This window comes from Cynocephalus volans, chromosome 7 (genome assembly GCF_027409185.1).
Source record: "Cynocephalus volans isolate mCynVol1 chromosome 7, mCynVol1.pri, whole genome shotgun sequence".
Classification (NCBI taxonomy): domain Eukaryota; kingdom Metazoa; phylum Chordata; class Mammalia; order Dermoptera; family Cynocephalidae; genus Cynocephalus; species Cynocephalus volans.
The window spans coordinates 134379072-134392179 of NC_084466.1; the positions used below are offsets into that span (position 1 = coordinate 134379072).

The 13108-nt window shown below is 51.4% G+C and overlaps 1 protein-coding gene across 4 annotated transcripts in view; it reads right to left on the bottom strand.

Annotated features, from left to right (window-relative positions):
- Nucleotides 1-1942: 1942 nt before the first annotated feature.
- Nucleotides 1943-13108, bottom strand: part of SH3PXD2A (SH3 and PX domains 2A) — a 238199-nt gene continuing 227033 nt past the window's right edge. For 2 of the 4 annotated variants that reach the window (XM_063101874.1, XM_063101873.1), the window contains 4 exons: nt 11453-11790; nt 10218-10267; nt 7404-7523; nt 1943-5423 (listed from right to left, as the gene is read on the bottom strand). In XM_063101874.1, the coding sequence (XP_062957944.1) occupies nt 3453-5423; nt 7404-7523; nt 10218-10267; nt 11453-11790 (2479 nt within the window). In that variant the 3' untranslated portion in view covers nt 1943-3452. The remainder of the gene's footprint in view (nt 5424-7403; nt 7524-10217; nt 10268-11452; nt 11791-13108) is intronic. The other 2 variants (XR_010024035.1, XR_010024034.1) reach the window with 2 other exon arrangements.

Genomic DNA, 13108 nt, shown 5'->3' on the forward strand with positions numbered 1-13108 from the left:
ATCTCGGAATGGCATGGAGGAACGGGGCAATACAGCTAGGCCTGCTGTTTACAAAGAGGGACGAGGTGGGAGAGAGATGAAGACATTTTCCCCCTTCTAATAAAAGAAAAAGGTCTTTAAACTGAAAGAAAAACAAAGCACCAAATGATGCATCTTCGGGCATTATATAAACCTCAATAATGACCTCAGAAGGGCTCATTAAGATTAAAGTTGCAGTATACAGCCATACAATGTCATTTCACATTTTCAATTGCAACTAATGGAAAACTAGGTTTGGACACTACTGAGATTTCATTTTTCTTTTTTAGTCCGATCTGGTTTTCCTCCAGATGGGTCCGAGCCACAGGCCCCCTCCCTCCTCTGCCTGCTGCCAGTAGTACCCTCCAACATCACAAAGCAGCTCAGTAGCTCTAGGGAAAGGCCTTCTTGCCCTGGGGAAGGCTAGGGAGTCCAGGGGCACAAGGCCTGGCATCCCCTGGCCATGTCTGAGAAGGACTGTCATGCACCCTTTTGCTTCAAGTATTAACATTCTCTTTGGGTTTGCAAGGTTTATGCTGTGCTGCAAGTTAGGGGTACTGTGAGGGGGCAAGGTGCGAAGACTAGGGCATGGCGATCCCTGTTCATGGCCCAAACTTACATGCTGTCACCAGGTGGCAGCATTCCCCACTTTTCTGAGATGCCTGAGCAACTCCCAGCCATCCTTGGGACTGGATGTCACAATGTAAACATGATGACCACACGATAAACTATAATGGGGGTGGGAGGAGCACAGGATTAACGCAGTGGGAAGGTCTGCCATTAATGAGCTGTGTGATTTTGACAAAGTCATTTCCTGTGTTTGGGCTGCAGTAACAGGAAGGGATGGGATGGAGTGACCTCTGAGTCCCTTCCTGTCCTGCCTTTTTAATGACTCTGTCACTCAGAGCACTGGGGATCAAGGAGAGGGGGTTGTTGGGGGGCTGGAAGAATGGGGTGGCAGAGAGCCCTGAGGGGCAGTGCAGACGGTGGGGAAGGGCAGGAAGGCAGGCTCTGGGGAGCACTGTGGTCCAGTCCCACTGAGATGCTCTGTGCTTGGCAGACACGCGCTGCACCCCCTCCTGGCCTGGCTGGCGCACTAGTGATTGAACTGGCTCAGTGCAGACATCTGAGGAGCAGGGCCGCGGGGCCCTCCCCATGGAAGATAGCTACGTGGAAGGTCCTGTAACCCGACAGTCACGCTACTTTTAAATTTTATTTTAAATAATCATAAATTACTTTTTTTTCTTTTAATAAATATGTGCTGTTTAAAAATGAGAAAAGTATATACTGCATCTTTAAGTAATGCACTTTGCTCTCCAGGAATCTTTCCATTCCACCTTATTTAAAGTGCATTAGTTAAAAAATAATGAACCACTTCTTTATCATTATTGTTCAAATAAGTAAAAATAATATTAATAGGAAGACACTAAACCACTACCATTAGTACTGCAATCTAGCAGATTAACTCAACATCCTGCTCTATTTAATACTGTCCAGCAGAAGAAAATAACTAATTTTAATTTTACACTCACAAACAAAAGAAAACAAAACAATCTCACCATGGCCCTTCGACAAAGAACACGAGCAGTTTGCTATAGCTGCCAGGCATCAGTGTATGGTGAGGGACAAGGGCTTGGGGATCCCCAGGCAAGGCCTGTGGGATCTGGTGTGGGGGAGGGTCCCGTGCTGATTTGCCTGGGTGGGGAGCAGGGATGAGGGAGGGCCTTTGCTCCTCTGTAGAAAATACCAACCCTTAGTCCAGGGATTCTGGCAGCTGAATCGGTGGCTGTGAAGCCTGATCTGTCTGAAATCAAAGGCACATGTGGAAATCCACTCCCAGCAAAGGGTGAGTCCTCGGAGAAGCCGGTAGGGCTTCTGAAGAGTCCCCTCTGAAATGTCAACAATTGAAAAACACAACCCAAAGTTGACAGAGGACCCGCAGGGAACTTTATTCTCTTGCTTCTCTCTTTACTGGGGCACCGCCCCTCGGGAAGACCAGCTTAGCTCCAGGCACAGGGATCCTCCACCTTCTCGGGCACCTGTGGTGTTGCCAGCGGGCCAAAGGGGGCGGTTGGTGATGTTTGCTTCAGTCTGACCCCGGGACCCGGCTGGTCCCAGGCTGCTTCTCCACAGTTCGTAGGTAAGGCTTTGGCTCTGCCCAAGGGGGAGAACATAACACAGAATGGTGGTCAACCAACAGCCTGGGAGCTGCCTTCTCACCAAAAGCCTGGCTCCTGAACAATACCCTCCTCCTCCTAGAGAGGGTTTTCGCCCCACCGAGGTTGGGCAGGAACCAGAAGAACAGTTTCTCTGCTTCGCCATGTCTGGGACCTGGGGCATACTCAGCCCCAAGTCCCTCTGGCAAGTGCCGTGCTCAGGCACTGTCCACACTGTGGAAAGAAACCAAATGAAACGACTCCGGCTCATGGAGGGGGAAAAACGTGAAACAAAACCAAAACCAAAACGATCCCCCCACAAGAGTACAATAGAAAAGCCCCAAACACTACCCACCCCTTTCCCATGTGAGGCTGACCACCTTTGGGCCCCCAAACAACCCCTAAAATAAGACCAAAACCAAAGGTCTGATGTATAGCCCCCAAATCAATAAACCTGTTCTGAAACATGCGAAGGAACTACCCACCCAGAAATATCCAAAACAGTCTGTGCAGATTACGAAGAGACTGAGGCTTTACCCTACCTCTCTGTAAACTCTGGTACTGATTGTGTCCTCTGTGGAGTGCCTCAAAGAGGGCAGCCTCTCTTCCCAAGGCCAGGCCAGTGACAGCTAGGAAAGGAGGTCCTTGCTGGCAGCTGGGAGCTGCTTTCTCTTCAACTAACAGACACGGACAGTGGCCTGGCCCAGGGATGGGCTGAGCTCACAAGAGGCACCTCCAAGCCCCAGAGCCGGTGGTGTCTTCTAATGCACCCACCTGTGGCAGGGGGTGGCAATCCCTGGGAAACTAGCACAATCCACAAATACAGATGAGGACAATACAAGGCTAACTCTGGTGGCAAGATGACAGCTACCACAACTGAGCCAAGCAGGGCAGGACACCGGAGGCCCCCATGACCACATCTTTTCCAGGTTTGTAGCAAAGGCACCACTGGGATTTCCCACATGGCCTGTCCCAAATAGTGCATAGTCCATAGGTGAAGTCACCAAGGTGCACATGAGTCTCTGCTTTCTCATCTCTGGGTCCCAGGCCTGGGACTCCTCTGCCCATTCCCTTCCCTACTTAATGTGGGTCCCCACTGTACCCTACCTTTCAGCTGGGGGACAGCCTGGAAGGGGGCATCTTTGAGGTCACACATCCCACAGAGGTTAATATTGCCCGTCCCCCACCCCCTCCCATTTTTTCCTTTCTCTCTTGTCTTCATCTCACCGCTCATCCAGTGGGCGGCACACTGAGGCTGGAAGGACCCCAGGCCCTCCATTAGTTCTTTTTCTCAAGGTAGTTGGAGGGCACCCAGCCTTTGAAGGGCTTCACCCCATCCAGGATCTGGCAGTACCACCAGCCATTGGGGTTCCTCTCCAGAACCTCCATGGACACCCCCTCCTGGAAGCCCGCTGTCTCCTCATCCCCCTCGTAGTCTGCGATAGAGATGTACACATCCTTAAGGTTATTGTGGATGAACTGAGACTTCTCGATGGGCTTGGGGCGCACGGGGGACACGGGGATGCCGTTGCGCTGGGTGGGCAGCAGCGGGGAGTCTGAGCCCTGGCTGGCGGCCCTTTCGGCCAGGCGGCCCTTGGCCTCGGCAGCCGCTGAGCGGGCGGTGCTGAAGGAGGAATTCCGGCGGACGCCTCGGAGGCCGTCAGTGGCTGTGAGCGACTCGTTCCTCCGTAGGGCGCAGGACAGGTTGTTGTCCTTGGGTGGCGGGGACACAAACACTGACTGGGGCCTGACCGCCACCTGCCGCACGCCGTTCCTCATCTTTACCGCTGCGGCACCTGAAGTCTTGCTGAAGCCCCCCGGGGGCTTGGAGGGGATGGGTGGCGTAGCCTTCTTGTTCTGGTTGACGGTGTTCAGTGCTTGGACCCGCTTTTCGATCTTTTCCAGGCTGTCTGACTTGCCCTCGTTCTGCTTGCTCTTAGCAGTTATGGCGTCTGGCTCTTTGCCAGGGAGGTCAGGCTGCTCGCTCTCTTCCAGCACCAGATAGTGGGAGGGGGCCCAGCCCTCCAGCTCCCCAAACCTCACATACCACCATCCGCTTTCCAGCTTCTCCAGCACTTGCACCTCCACGCCTGCGGGGAAGCTGACCTCTGAGTCCTGGACCTTCTGGTAGGCACTACATGTCACATAGGAAGTGGCCTGCCCTTCCCAGTCCTTCTTGGTGGGACACGGGGGAGTGGCAGCCGGGAGGGTGATGAGGTCGGCTGAGCCTCTCCTAGACCCCTCACCGGGACCCTCGGAGGCTATATGAGGGGGCAGCTCTGAATCCTCACTCTTGGAGCCCTTGAGACCCCCCCGGAACTGGCCCGTGGGTCTCAGTTGGCGCCGTAAAGTGCTGATGTCCATCTTCTCCTGACTCTGTGACTCTGCTCGGTTCAGGAATGGCTTGGGCCGGACCGATGGCTTGGCCCGGGCACAGGAGGTCAGCCCCACCTTCACATCAGCGTCCTTCCTCGCCCCGACCTTGGGAGTGCCACGGATGCCTGCGTCCGAGGCAGAGCGGGGCTTCAAGTCGCCACTGTTCTTGGACAGGGAGGAGGAGGAGGAGGAGGAGGAGGAGCAGGTGGTGTTGATGGTGATGGACGAGGAGAAGGAGGCCGAGGAGTGGTTCTTCCCCAATTCTGCCTGTGCATTCTTCTCAGCCTTGAGCTTTAGGAGCGATGATGACTTGGGGGAGCCTGACTTGGGGGAGTTTTTCCTGGCAAGGGACAGCGAGGAGCCCCCTGGGGAGTCACTGTCCCCGGAGGATCCCCTGGCTGACACGGTGTCCTCTGCATATGGCCTGAAGCCCTCATTCTCATAGATGGTCTCCTCCTCCAGGGCAACGTCCTCTGAAGACTCGCCCACCTTGAAGCGGGCCCGCTGCAGCGAGGAGGTGGGCGAGGCCCGGTGGGGCTGGGCAGGCCGCCTGTCCCCCAAGCCTCTGTCCTCCGCAGGCTCCTCACTCGGCTCTGGCTCTGAGTCGAAGCCAAAAGCAGGGATGTCATACTCAGGCTCCTCGTACTTGAGCTTCAGCGGTGAGTCCTGTCTCTCGCTGGCCCCCGCAGGAGCCTCCTCCGCCTCCTTGGGCTTGCTGGGGGGTGCCGGTGGGGGTACCTTGGGCCGGGTCAGCGTGCTTGTGCGGCGGCTCAGGTTAGGCTTCTTGCGCTTATCGATGTATGACGCGGGGGCCCAGCCCTCCTTCTCACCGATCTGCACATACCACCAGCCGCCTGAATTCTTATCGATGACCTAGGGGAAGAGGTTAGACAGGCCAGTGAGCTGGGAGATCTCTGGGATGCTATGATGTCCCAGGCTAGGAGCTTCATATTTTGGCCCTAGGAGACATTATCTCCATTTCACAGATGGGCAAACTGAACCACTAAGTGGCCCAAGACCCAACGCAGTAAGTTGGACCAGAATTCAAACCCAGGAGCCTACCATCTAATGGTTAGGGCAGCTCTCACTTTCCAAGGCCCTCTTCCCTGGTCCTCCAAGTCTGTGTCAACACCCTGGACAAGCTGGCCTCCTCCATAGACCCTTTCTCCTCCTCCCCTTGAGCTACCACACTTAGAAGCTACTGTTGCCAGTCCCTACAAAACCCAACTCACCAAGGACCCATATGCATAAAAAACTGCCATTCTGCTGCCCCTGTCCCACTCCCACCCCCAATATTGCTAGGTCCTAGGTGTCTCAGGTCAGAAGAGAATTGAAAGATGCAGATGAATTGAACTGGGGGTAGAGGCCTGAGGTTGGAGCTCCCTGCAGAACATCTCTCCCCCAGGGGCTACTGCCCATGGCTATTTCACTGTCTGTGGAATCCTGTTGAAATCCCACTGGCCAAAGAGATTTCTTTGGGTTGGATGGTTTCCTGTAGAAAGGGTGAGAGACTTTCTAGTCATTTCCCTGTTAGTATAAACTAGTTCAAGGAGCTTCTTCCTTAACTTCCATGAGATTGGCTGATGGCCGGTAGTATGGTTACTGGCAGTACTGGGGTTCATTTGGACCAGGGAACATAAAGGAAAGATAATTTGGGATTGTGGGACACCCCTGGAAGAAGAAGTCCTGGGGATGGGGAGGGGAAGAAGGAAGGGGAAGAGAGAGGCAAGGAGGGAAGAGAGGGTGGGGAATGCCAAAGACAAGCCCTGCCTGAGACCAGCCCTCTGCAGCCCCCACCAAAAATGCGTTTCTCCTTCCTTTAGTCCTGGACTCCATCCTTCACTCTGCCACAGCCCTGGATCTAAAATTCAAGCTAGGTGGGTCCTAAATATGACAGTTCTGTTACATCATGAGCTTTGTAGGCTCTCCTGGAAACCTAAGCACCATTGAGAGAATGATTTCTCCTGGAAACTTAGTTCCAAGTTCCAGAAGTGGAATTTAAAATATTCACATTGGAGATGTCATCTCTTCAGTAGGCAGAGATCGCCCAGTGAATCTGACAGTTTCACATGTATCAGTTGGATGTAACTCCATTATTACACAAAGCCACTCAACAGAAATGACTGAGTCACAGATCTTCTGTCTCCTGGAATACCATGCCCAGCACCAGCCGTAAAACAGAATTGCATAAATGCCAGGAGATGTGCTGGGAGGAAGCATGCGGGGTCTGCTACCCCATTTTGCAGAGAGAAATACTCAAAGCCAGGGAGCAGATGTGACTGCATCCAAGGACAGAAGTCCTGCAGCGTGGACCTGGACAGACCCAGGTGCTTAGTATCTTACTCTACCTGCCTGGACCACATTCTCCCAACAACATCACTTCCTAATGTGGGTTCTTCAGGGTCCTGGCCCCCAAGGGGTAGAGAGAGCTTGTGGGCATCTGAGCAATACTGCCTATTCTCGTCTCTTCATAGAGACTTCCAATAACATCCTCCAAGGCTCTGAGAAGCCCTGCAATTAAAACAACAAAACAGGTTGGTTTCTGTTTAACCCAGTGTCCTCCAAGCTCATCTGACCAGAGAAGCCCTTTGTTTCTCCATTGCAAACTCCATCACATGCTTTGGGAAGCGGTGCTGTAAGGCAAGCACTGTGAGCACAGGGTGGAGGCACGGGTCCTGAGTTCTAGTCCTGCCTGTGGCACTGACTGGCTTCAGACAAGTGCTCATCTCTGTGGGGCTCTTACCTTTTCTGCCTGCTCCTCAGGAACCTTACCAGCAAGACCTACTACGGGAAATGCAGTAGGTCTTTGACCACAATGAGTTACAACCCTCCGCCCCATGGCCTGAGGCTCACCTCTGCCTTCTGTCCACCCCGGAAGCTGATCCCGTCAGAAATGCACGACTGGAACTCGGCAATGGTGTAGTATTCCACCTCAACGGAAGGGGGCTCTGGGGGCTTTGGCAGTTGGAACCCCTAAGGCAGAGAAGGACACAGAGAGTAAAACCCACCTAATGAGGACAGTAACAAGGGAAAGGACTGTCCCCACTCAGTCCCCAGGAGGTGTGGATGGCTATTCACAGTAGCCAGACAGCAGCTGGCCTGAGCGCGTATCTGTCACCTGAGTCTCAGGGAATATCCCCAAGAGACTGCTCTCCTGAGAAGGCTTCCTCGTAACACTTAGGATTCACTTGAGCAATCAAAATGCTCATTATTAACACAGTAATTTCTACCCATACATCTCTGGAGGCCCAGTTTTCAGATGCCTCAATAGCTGGCTCCCAAACTGAAAATTAAAAAGCAAAGGAACTGTTCTAACAAAGCCTGTGCACACTGCCCTGTGGGAGAGGGGAGCCACTGCCCTGAAGTCTATGGGCAAGGGGCTGCGGGGGACATCTGACGGCAGAGGCAGGACAGTGGTGTGTACCCCTCTCAAAGGGTGGGGTGGGAGTGCAGGGAGCAGAGGGGCTGGGTGAAGAAAGTCTTTGGTTGGTCATCATGATGAACCAAATGGTCAGGCAAACAGTGAATAATTCTGTTTCCTTTGTCACTATGGGCAGGGCAGGACACACCAGAGATTTCAAATGCTGCTCAGAGATGGGCACAGCAACATCTAAGCATGACACGCAAGGACACTTAGAATTTAGTCTCAGCCTGTGATTTGTGAGCCTCATTCCTTCGTTTTACAACTATTTGTTTTGTGTCTACCACATGCCAGACACATTAAACCAACATTAAACCAAATGGATACCCCCTGTCCTGGATCATACATTCCAGCTTCAACCAGTCTCTACTCTGGCTAAAATGGACTTTGTGTCTCCCTATGCATGTCCTCCTTCATACAAAGGGGTTACAACAAAACAACTGGGAAAAAAAAGATGAGAAGGGGAAGGAGGGGGAAGCAGCTGTGGTGTAGCAGGAAGACCTGGGAAGACCTCTGCCTTGGAGCGGGACTCCAGTCCCAGCAATTCACCAGCTGTGTGGCTCTTGACCTCTCTGAGCCTCAGTATCCTCATCTGTAAAATGGAACTAGTAACAGGGTCATTAAGAGGATTACTGAGATAATATACTTAACGTCTGGCCCAGCCAGGGGCGTAGAAGAGCTCAGTAAACAGGAGCCTAAACTTTACACTCCTCCTGAAACACTCTCCTCTTCTTCTGAACTTTCCTCATCCTTGAAGGCTGAGCTAATCCTGAGGGTGAAAATTGAGCTGCCTGTGACTGAGAGTGAGCAAGGGGTGGGAGGAAGCTGGTTTGGAGGGACCAGGTGTGCATCCGTCAGCTTTCCCTGCCCCAGTGCCTGGCTCTGCAGCCGTGCATGTGGGCAGATGTGGTCCAGGCCCCAGCCCGGCCTGCAACCCTGGCCAGGTGGGATTGAGCTGGGCCTAACTGGAAACAGCAGCCCTGCCTCAGCAATGCCTGTATTTGGTAAGTGTGGAAGGAATTACTCCATTTGTGCCAAAATCAAGTCTGCCTGAAAATAATTAGCTGGGGCTAAAAAGAGATGGGAGGAATGGAGAATTCACTATCTAGTTGTGTAAAACCCAAAGGGAAAAAGAGATAGAAACTCCTTTGGGACCCATGGCCAGGGCAAGGAAGGTCTCATCTCCAGGGACCAAATCTTCCAAAACCCTATATTTATGGAGGGCCTGCCCGGATCCCAGGGACTGATGCTAACTCTCTCTCCAGGGCAGATGTCACTGGCCACAGTAATTTTTGCTGCTAAGCCCAGGTGTGACTTTAGAATCCTCCTCAACACAGTGTACCTACCAGCTTGTACAGTCAAGAGTCGACACAGGACATGGAGACTGTTTGCCAGTACTTTACATACCTCATCTCATTTCATCCCTACAACAGCTCTGGGAGATGGCTAGTACTATGCCCATCTTATAGATAAAGACATTGAGGCTTGTGGAAGGTAAGTGACTTGCCTAGGGTCTCTCTGCGCCTAAGTGTCAGAAGTGGAACACAAATTCATGCCTGGTAGGCCTGCAGCCCCAATATTTCCACTGCATCCCACTGCCCTGGTAACAGGTCTTTGTTCTAGAGCTCTCAGCTTGCCACCAGCATCACTGCCACCCCAAGTCCTAGCTCCTGATTGCATGTCTGCCTGCCTGAGTGTCTGGACACCAGGAAGCCCCACCCACAAGAGCCAGGGACCCCAGCAGCGTTAACCCTCTTTAAACTTTGGCATGAGATAGTCCTTGCAAATCCTGCCCTCCCTGGAGGATGCTCACTTGTCTGCCTTCTGCCCCCCAGGCCCTGGCATACACCACATCCATTGGGCATTCCTGAGCAAGGCAAAGCTGAAAGGTTTCCAGGCTAACATGGACAGCAGCCCCAATTCCAACCCCTGGCAATGCCCCGGCTGGACACTCTTGCTGGCCAGTCTAAATGTTTATGTCTGCCAGTGCAGTGGCTGGGATAGATTTATTTAGCTTTGGAGTGCGGTGCATTTCCAATTATAAACTATCCATCCAGGCCCCCAGAAAGGCTGGGATCTGCAGGCATCCCTCCCTGCCCCCAGCCCCACAAAGCTGGGAGCCTAAGCAGGGCCCTGAAAAACCCCTGGACAATAGGCCCTGCAGTAAGACAGCCAACTAGTCGGGGCTGCTACAGTGCATCCCCAGAAAAGGAATGAATAAGTGAGAAGAAATTTGGTATACATACCAGGCTGGATTCTCTGCGTGGCGGAGGTCTTGTCCTTAGGTTCGGGGAGCCTAGAAGAAGAAATCTCAGTCAGACAATGGGCAACAGTGTCTACACCACCTTCCCTAGCTTTGACCAACTCCTGATCCTGGGAAGTTCATGCTTCTGTTCCACATTTACCAATGACCTGGTGCTCTGAGTCACTGTGGGCACCATGGCTGGGCATCTTCAAGGGGAAACCACTGACTTTTAAGCCTCCTTGGCTGGGTTTTAGGGGGATCCATGAACCCTCTAAAATTATGTACACATTTCAAAATGTACAGACATGGGCATTTTTCAGGGTAAATGGTGTGTAGCTTTATCAATTTTCAATGTTAGGAGCAGAGACCATGTCTATTTTTTGCTCATTACTAAATCCTTAGATGCCAGGAAGAGGAGGTGCCCAGTAAATATTTCCCAATGGGTTGCCTAAAAGGTTTCAGGCACGAGAGCTAATTTAACCAAGTTTGGAGCTAAACTAAAAAACAGCTTTCCTCCAGATTTTAAGAAAGGCTGGACATAAACAGAAGCTAGTATCCCCTAACATAGAACAGTTTAATCCTCAACCAAAGGCATTGCTGGGCCAGAGATGGAGAGCCCAGGTTCTCCTGTAACAGTGAGGGCGATTCTTGAAGAATGCCCTGTTGAAACTGCTTGTGGAGAGGGGTAAAGCCTCCACTTCCAAGCCTTTTAGGTTTCCAGTAACTGGTAGAAGGCGATAGAGAAGGAGCAGCTAAGGCCCAGAAAGGTGTTCTCCGATAGGCAATCACTCCATAAAGCAGCCCTGCATACAGGGCCCACGTTCAGCAGCCCAGGGAAATGTGGTTTTTTGTTTTTTAAAATCATCTTCACATCATCTATTTTGATTTATGAAGCCTTCACTTTAGAGAAAAGAAAATGCTTCTTGCTTTTGGCATACACTTTTCTACAAAGTGACCATTCCTGGCTCTCCATTAGAGGAAAAGGAGGGAATGCTACCCGCCTATATACTCCTGTAATTTATCTTCAGTGGAGCAGCTGGAAGGACCTGAGTCATCAGACTCCCTTGCTTCTCCACTCTTGTGATTAGCTTCATACAAGCTGACATTAGCTTCATACAAGCTGACAGAGTGAGGGTCACATGGGGGTCTGGTACAGCCCTCTGGCTTTCCTTGCACCCCACGCCCACTCTATGAAGAGATTTGCAGGGAGCACCCAGAGGTCAGCAAGGCTCTTACTGATCTGAGCCCTTTGAGGGGCAATCCTGGCCACGGCTGGAGAGCCCTGGGCCAGCTTGGAGATAGTTCTCTCAGGGACACCCAGGGCACTGCCATTGGAGGCGTTGCAGAGGATGGGCAGACTGATCTCCTTCTTTGCAATGGGGGCCTCGGGGCCCTCGCCTTCGGCTGGTATAGTCTCTTTGTCCCCAGATGCCTTCTTGTTCAGCAGGTTGCTGATCTCCATGATGTTCCCGATGATCTCCACTGGACCTGCCAGATTCTTCTTCCGGGTTGGCAGGTCATCCTTGGCCTTTTTCAGGTAGGATGCTGGTGCCCAGCCCTCTTTGCCCAGGTATCTGTGGGAGAAGTTGGACACATCATCATTAGAGCACTGATGCCTGACCCCATACCCCACTCCCAGCCATGTCTCCATCTGGCCTTGATCAGAAGAGCCTTCTCTACCATGTTCTGCAAGAGACTTGGCAGTCCCACTACTCCAGAGAGAATTGGAACTGAGGGTAGGTGGAAAAGCCACCCAGAACACCATGTCTTCCCCTCTAACTCCTTTTTCTTTGCCGGATCCTTCTTGCTGTGGGCTCTTATTCTCTGCAAAGTCAGGCAAACATAGGACTTTGAGATTAGATTTCTCAAATTTTGGGTTGGCCTGCTGCCTCACAGTCAGTTGAGGGTAATTCTAGAGACACAAAATGAGAAGGTGTGGATGTGGTGTATAGAATTAAATGCCCTATAGGAAAGAGAAGTATTGTTAGAGAGGTAAGAGATGCCACAGGTGAGAGTCAGGAAACCTGAGTTCTAGTCTATGGTACCTTGGACAAGTCCCTTCCCTGGAGTTCATTTTTTTTCCTTGCAAGATGCACGGATAGAGTAGCTCCTACAAGGTATCCAGAAGGACAGACACATCGAGACCAACTAAAAAGATGTCTATAAAGAAGACTGACTGACTGGGGAGGCTACTGGTAATACTGCAGGGATAGATGAGTCAAGCTCATAGAATAAGTCCACAAACAGGCTAAAGGTAACATTTCAAAGTAGCGGGGCAAGGATGGATTATTCAATAAGTGATTTGGAGACAAGTGATTACCCAGTTAGGAAAAACAACTAAGTGAGACCTTGACCTCACACCATATAGCAAAATAAAAAATGGAAAGTCATGAATATTACATAATCTTGGGGATTGAGAAAGTCTTTCTAAGTGGAGCTCCAAAAGCAGAAACCATAAATGGAAAGACTAAAGCACATGACTGGATAAAATTAAAACCACTGGTATGACAAAAGAAAAACAAAACAAAATGAAACAAAACCAAAAGCTTATAAACAAAAACAAAAGGCAAATGACAGGGCTGACTTAATTTTTGGTGATTTGATGACTTCTTAAAACAAGCTTTTTCCTTTCTTCCCCATGGTGTTGAGTTTTTACTCAAACACACCGGGAGCTTCCTGGTCCAGCAGTTGCTGGCCAATGCCCCCAAGTCTGGGTTGCAATGTCCCCATCTGCTCCCTGGGATACATCTGCCTCTTTGGAATGGCTCCTCCACGCCAGATGTCTGACAACCTCCTCCTCTCCCCAATATGACCTTGTTCTTGGGGGCTCATTAGGTGGGAGAAAAGCAGCATGAAAGCTGAAGTTCCTATCGGTATGCCTGAGCTTTGCTG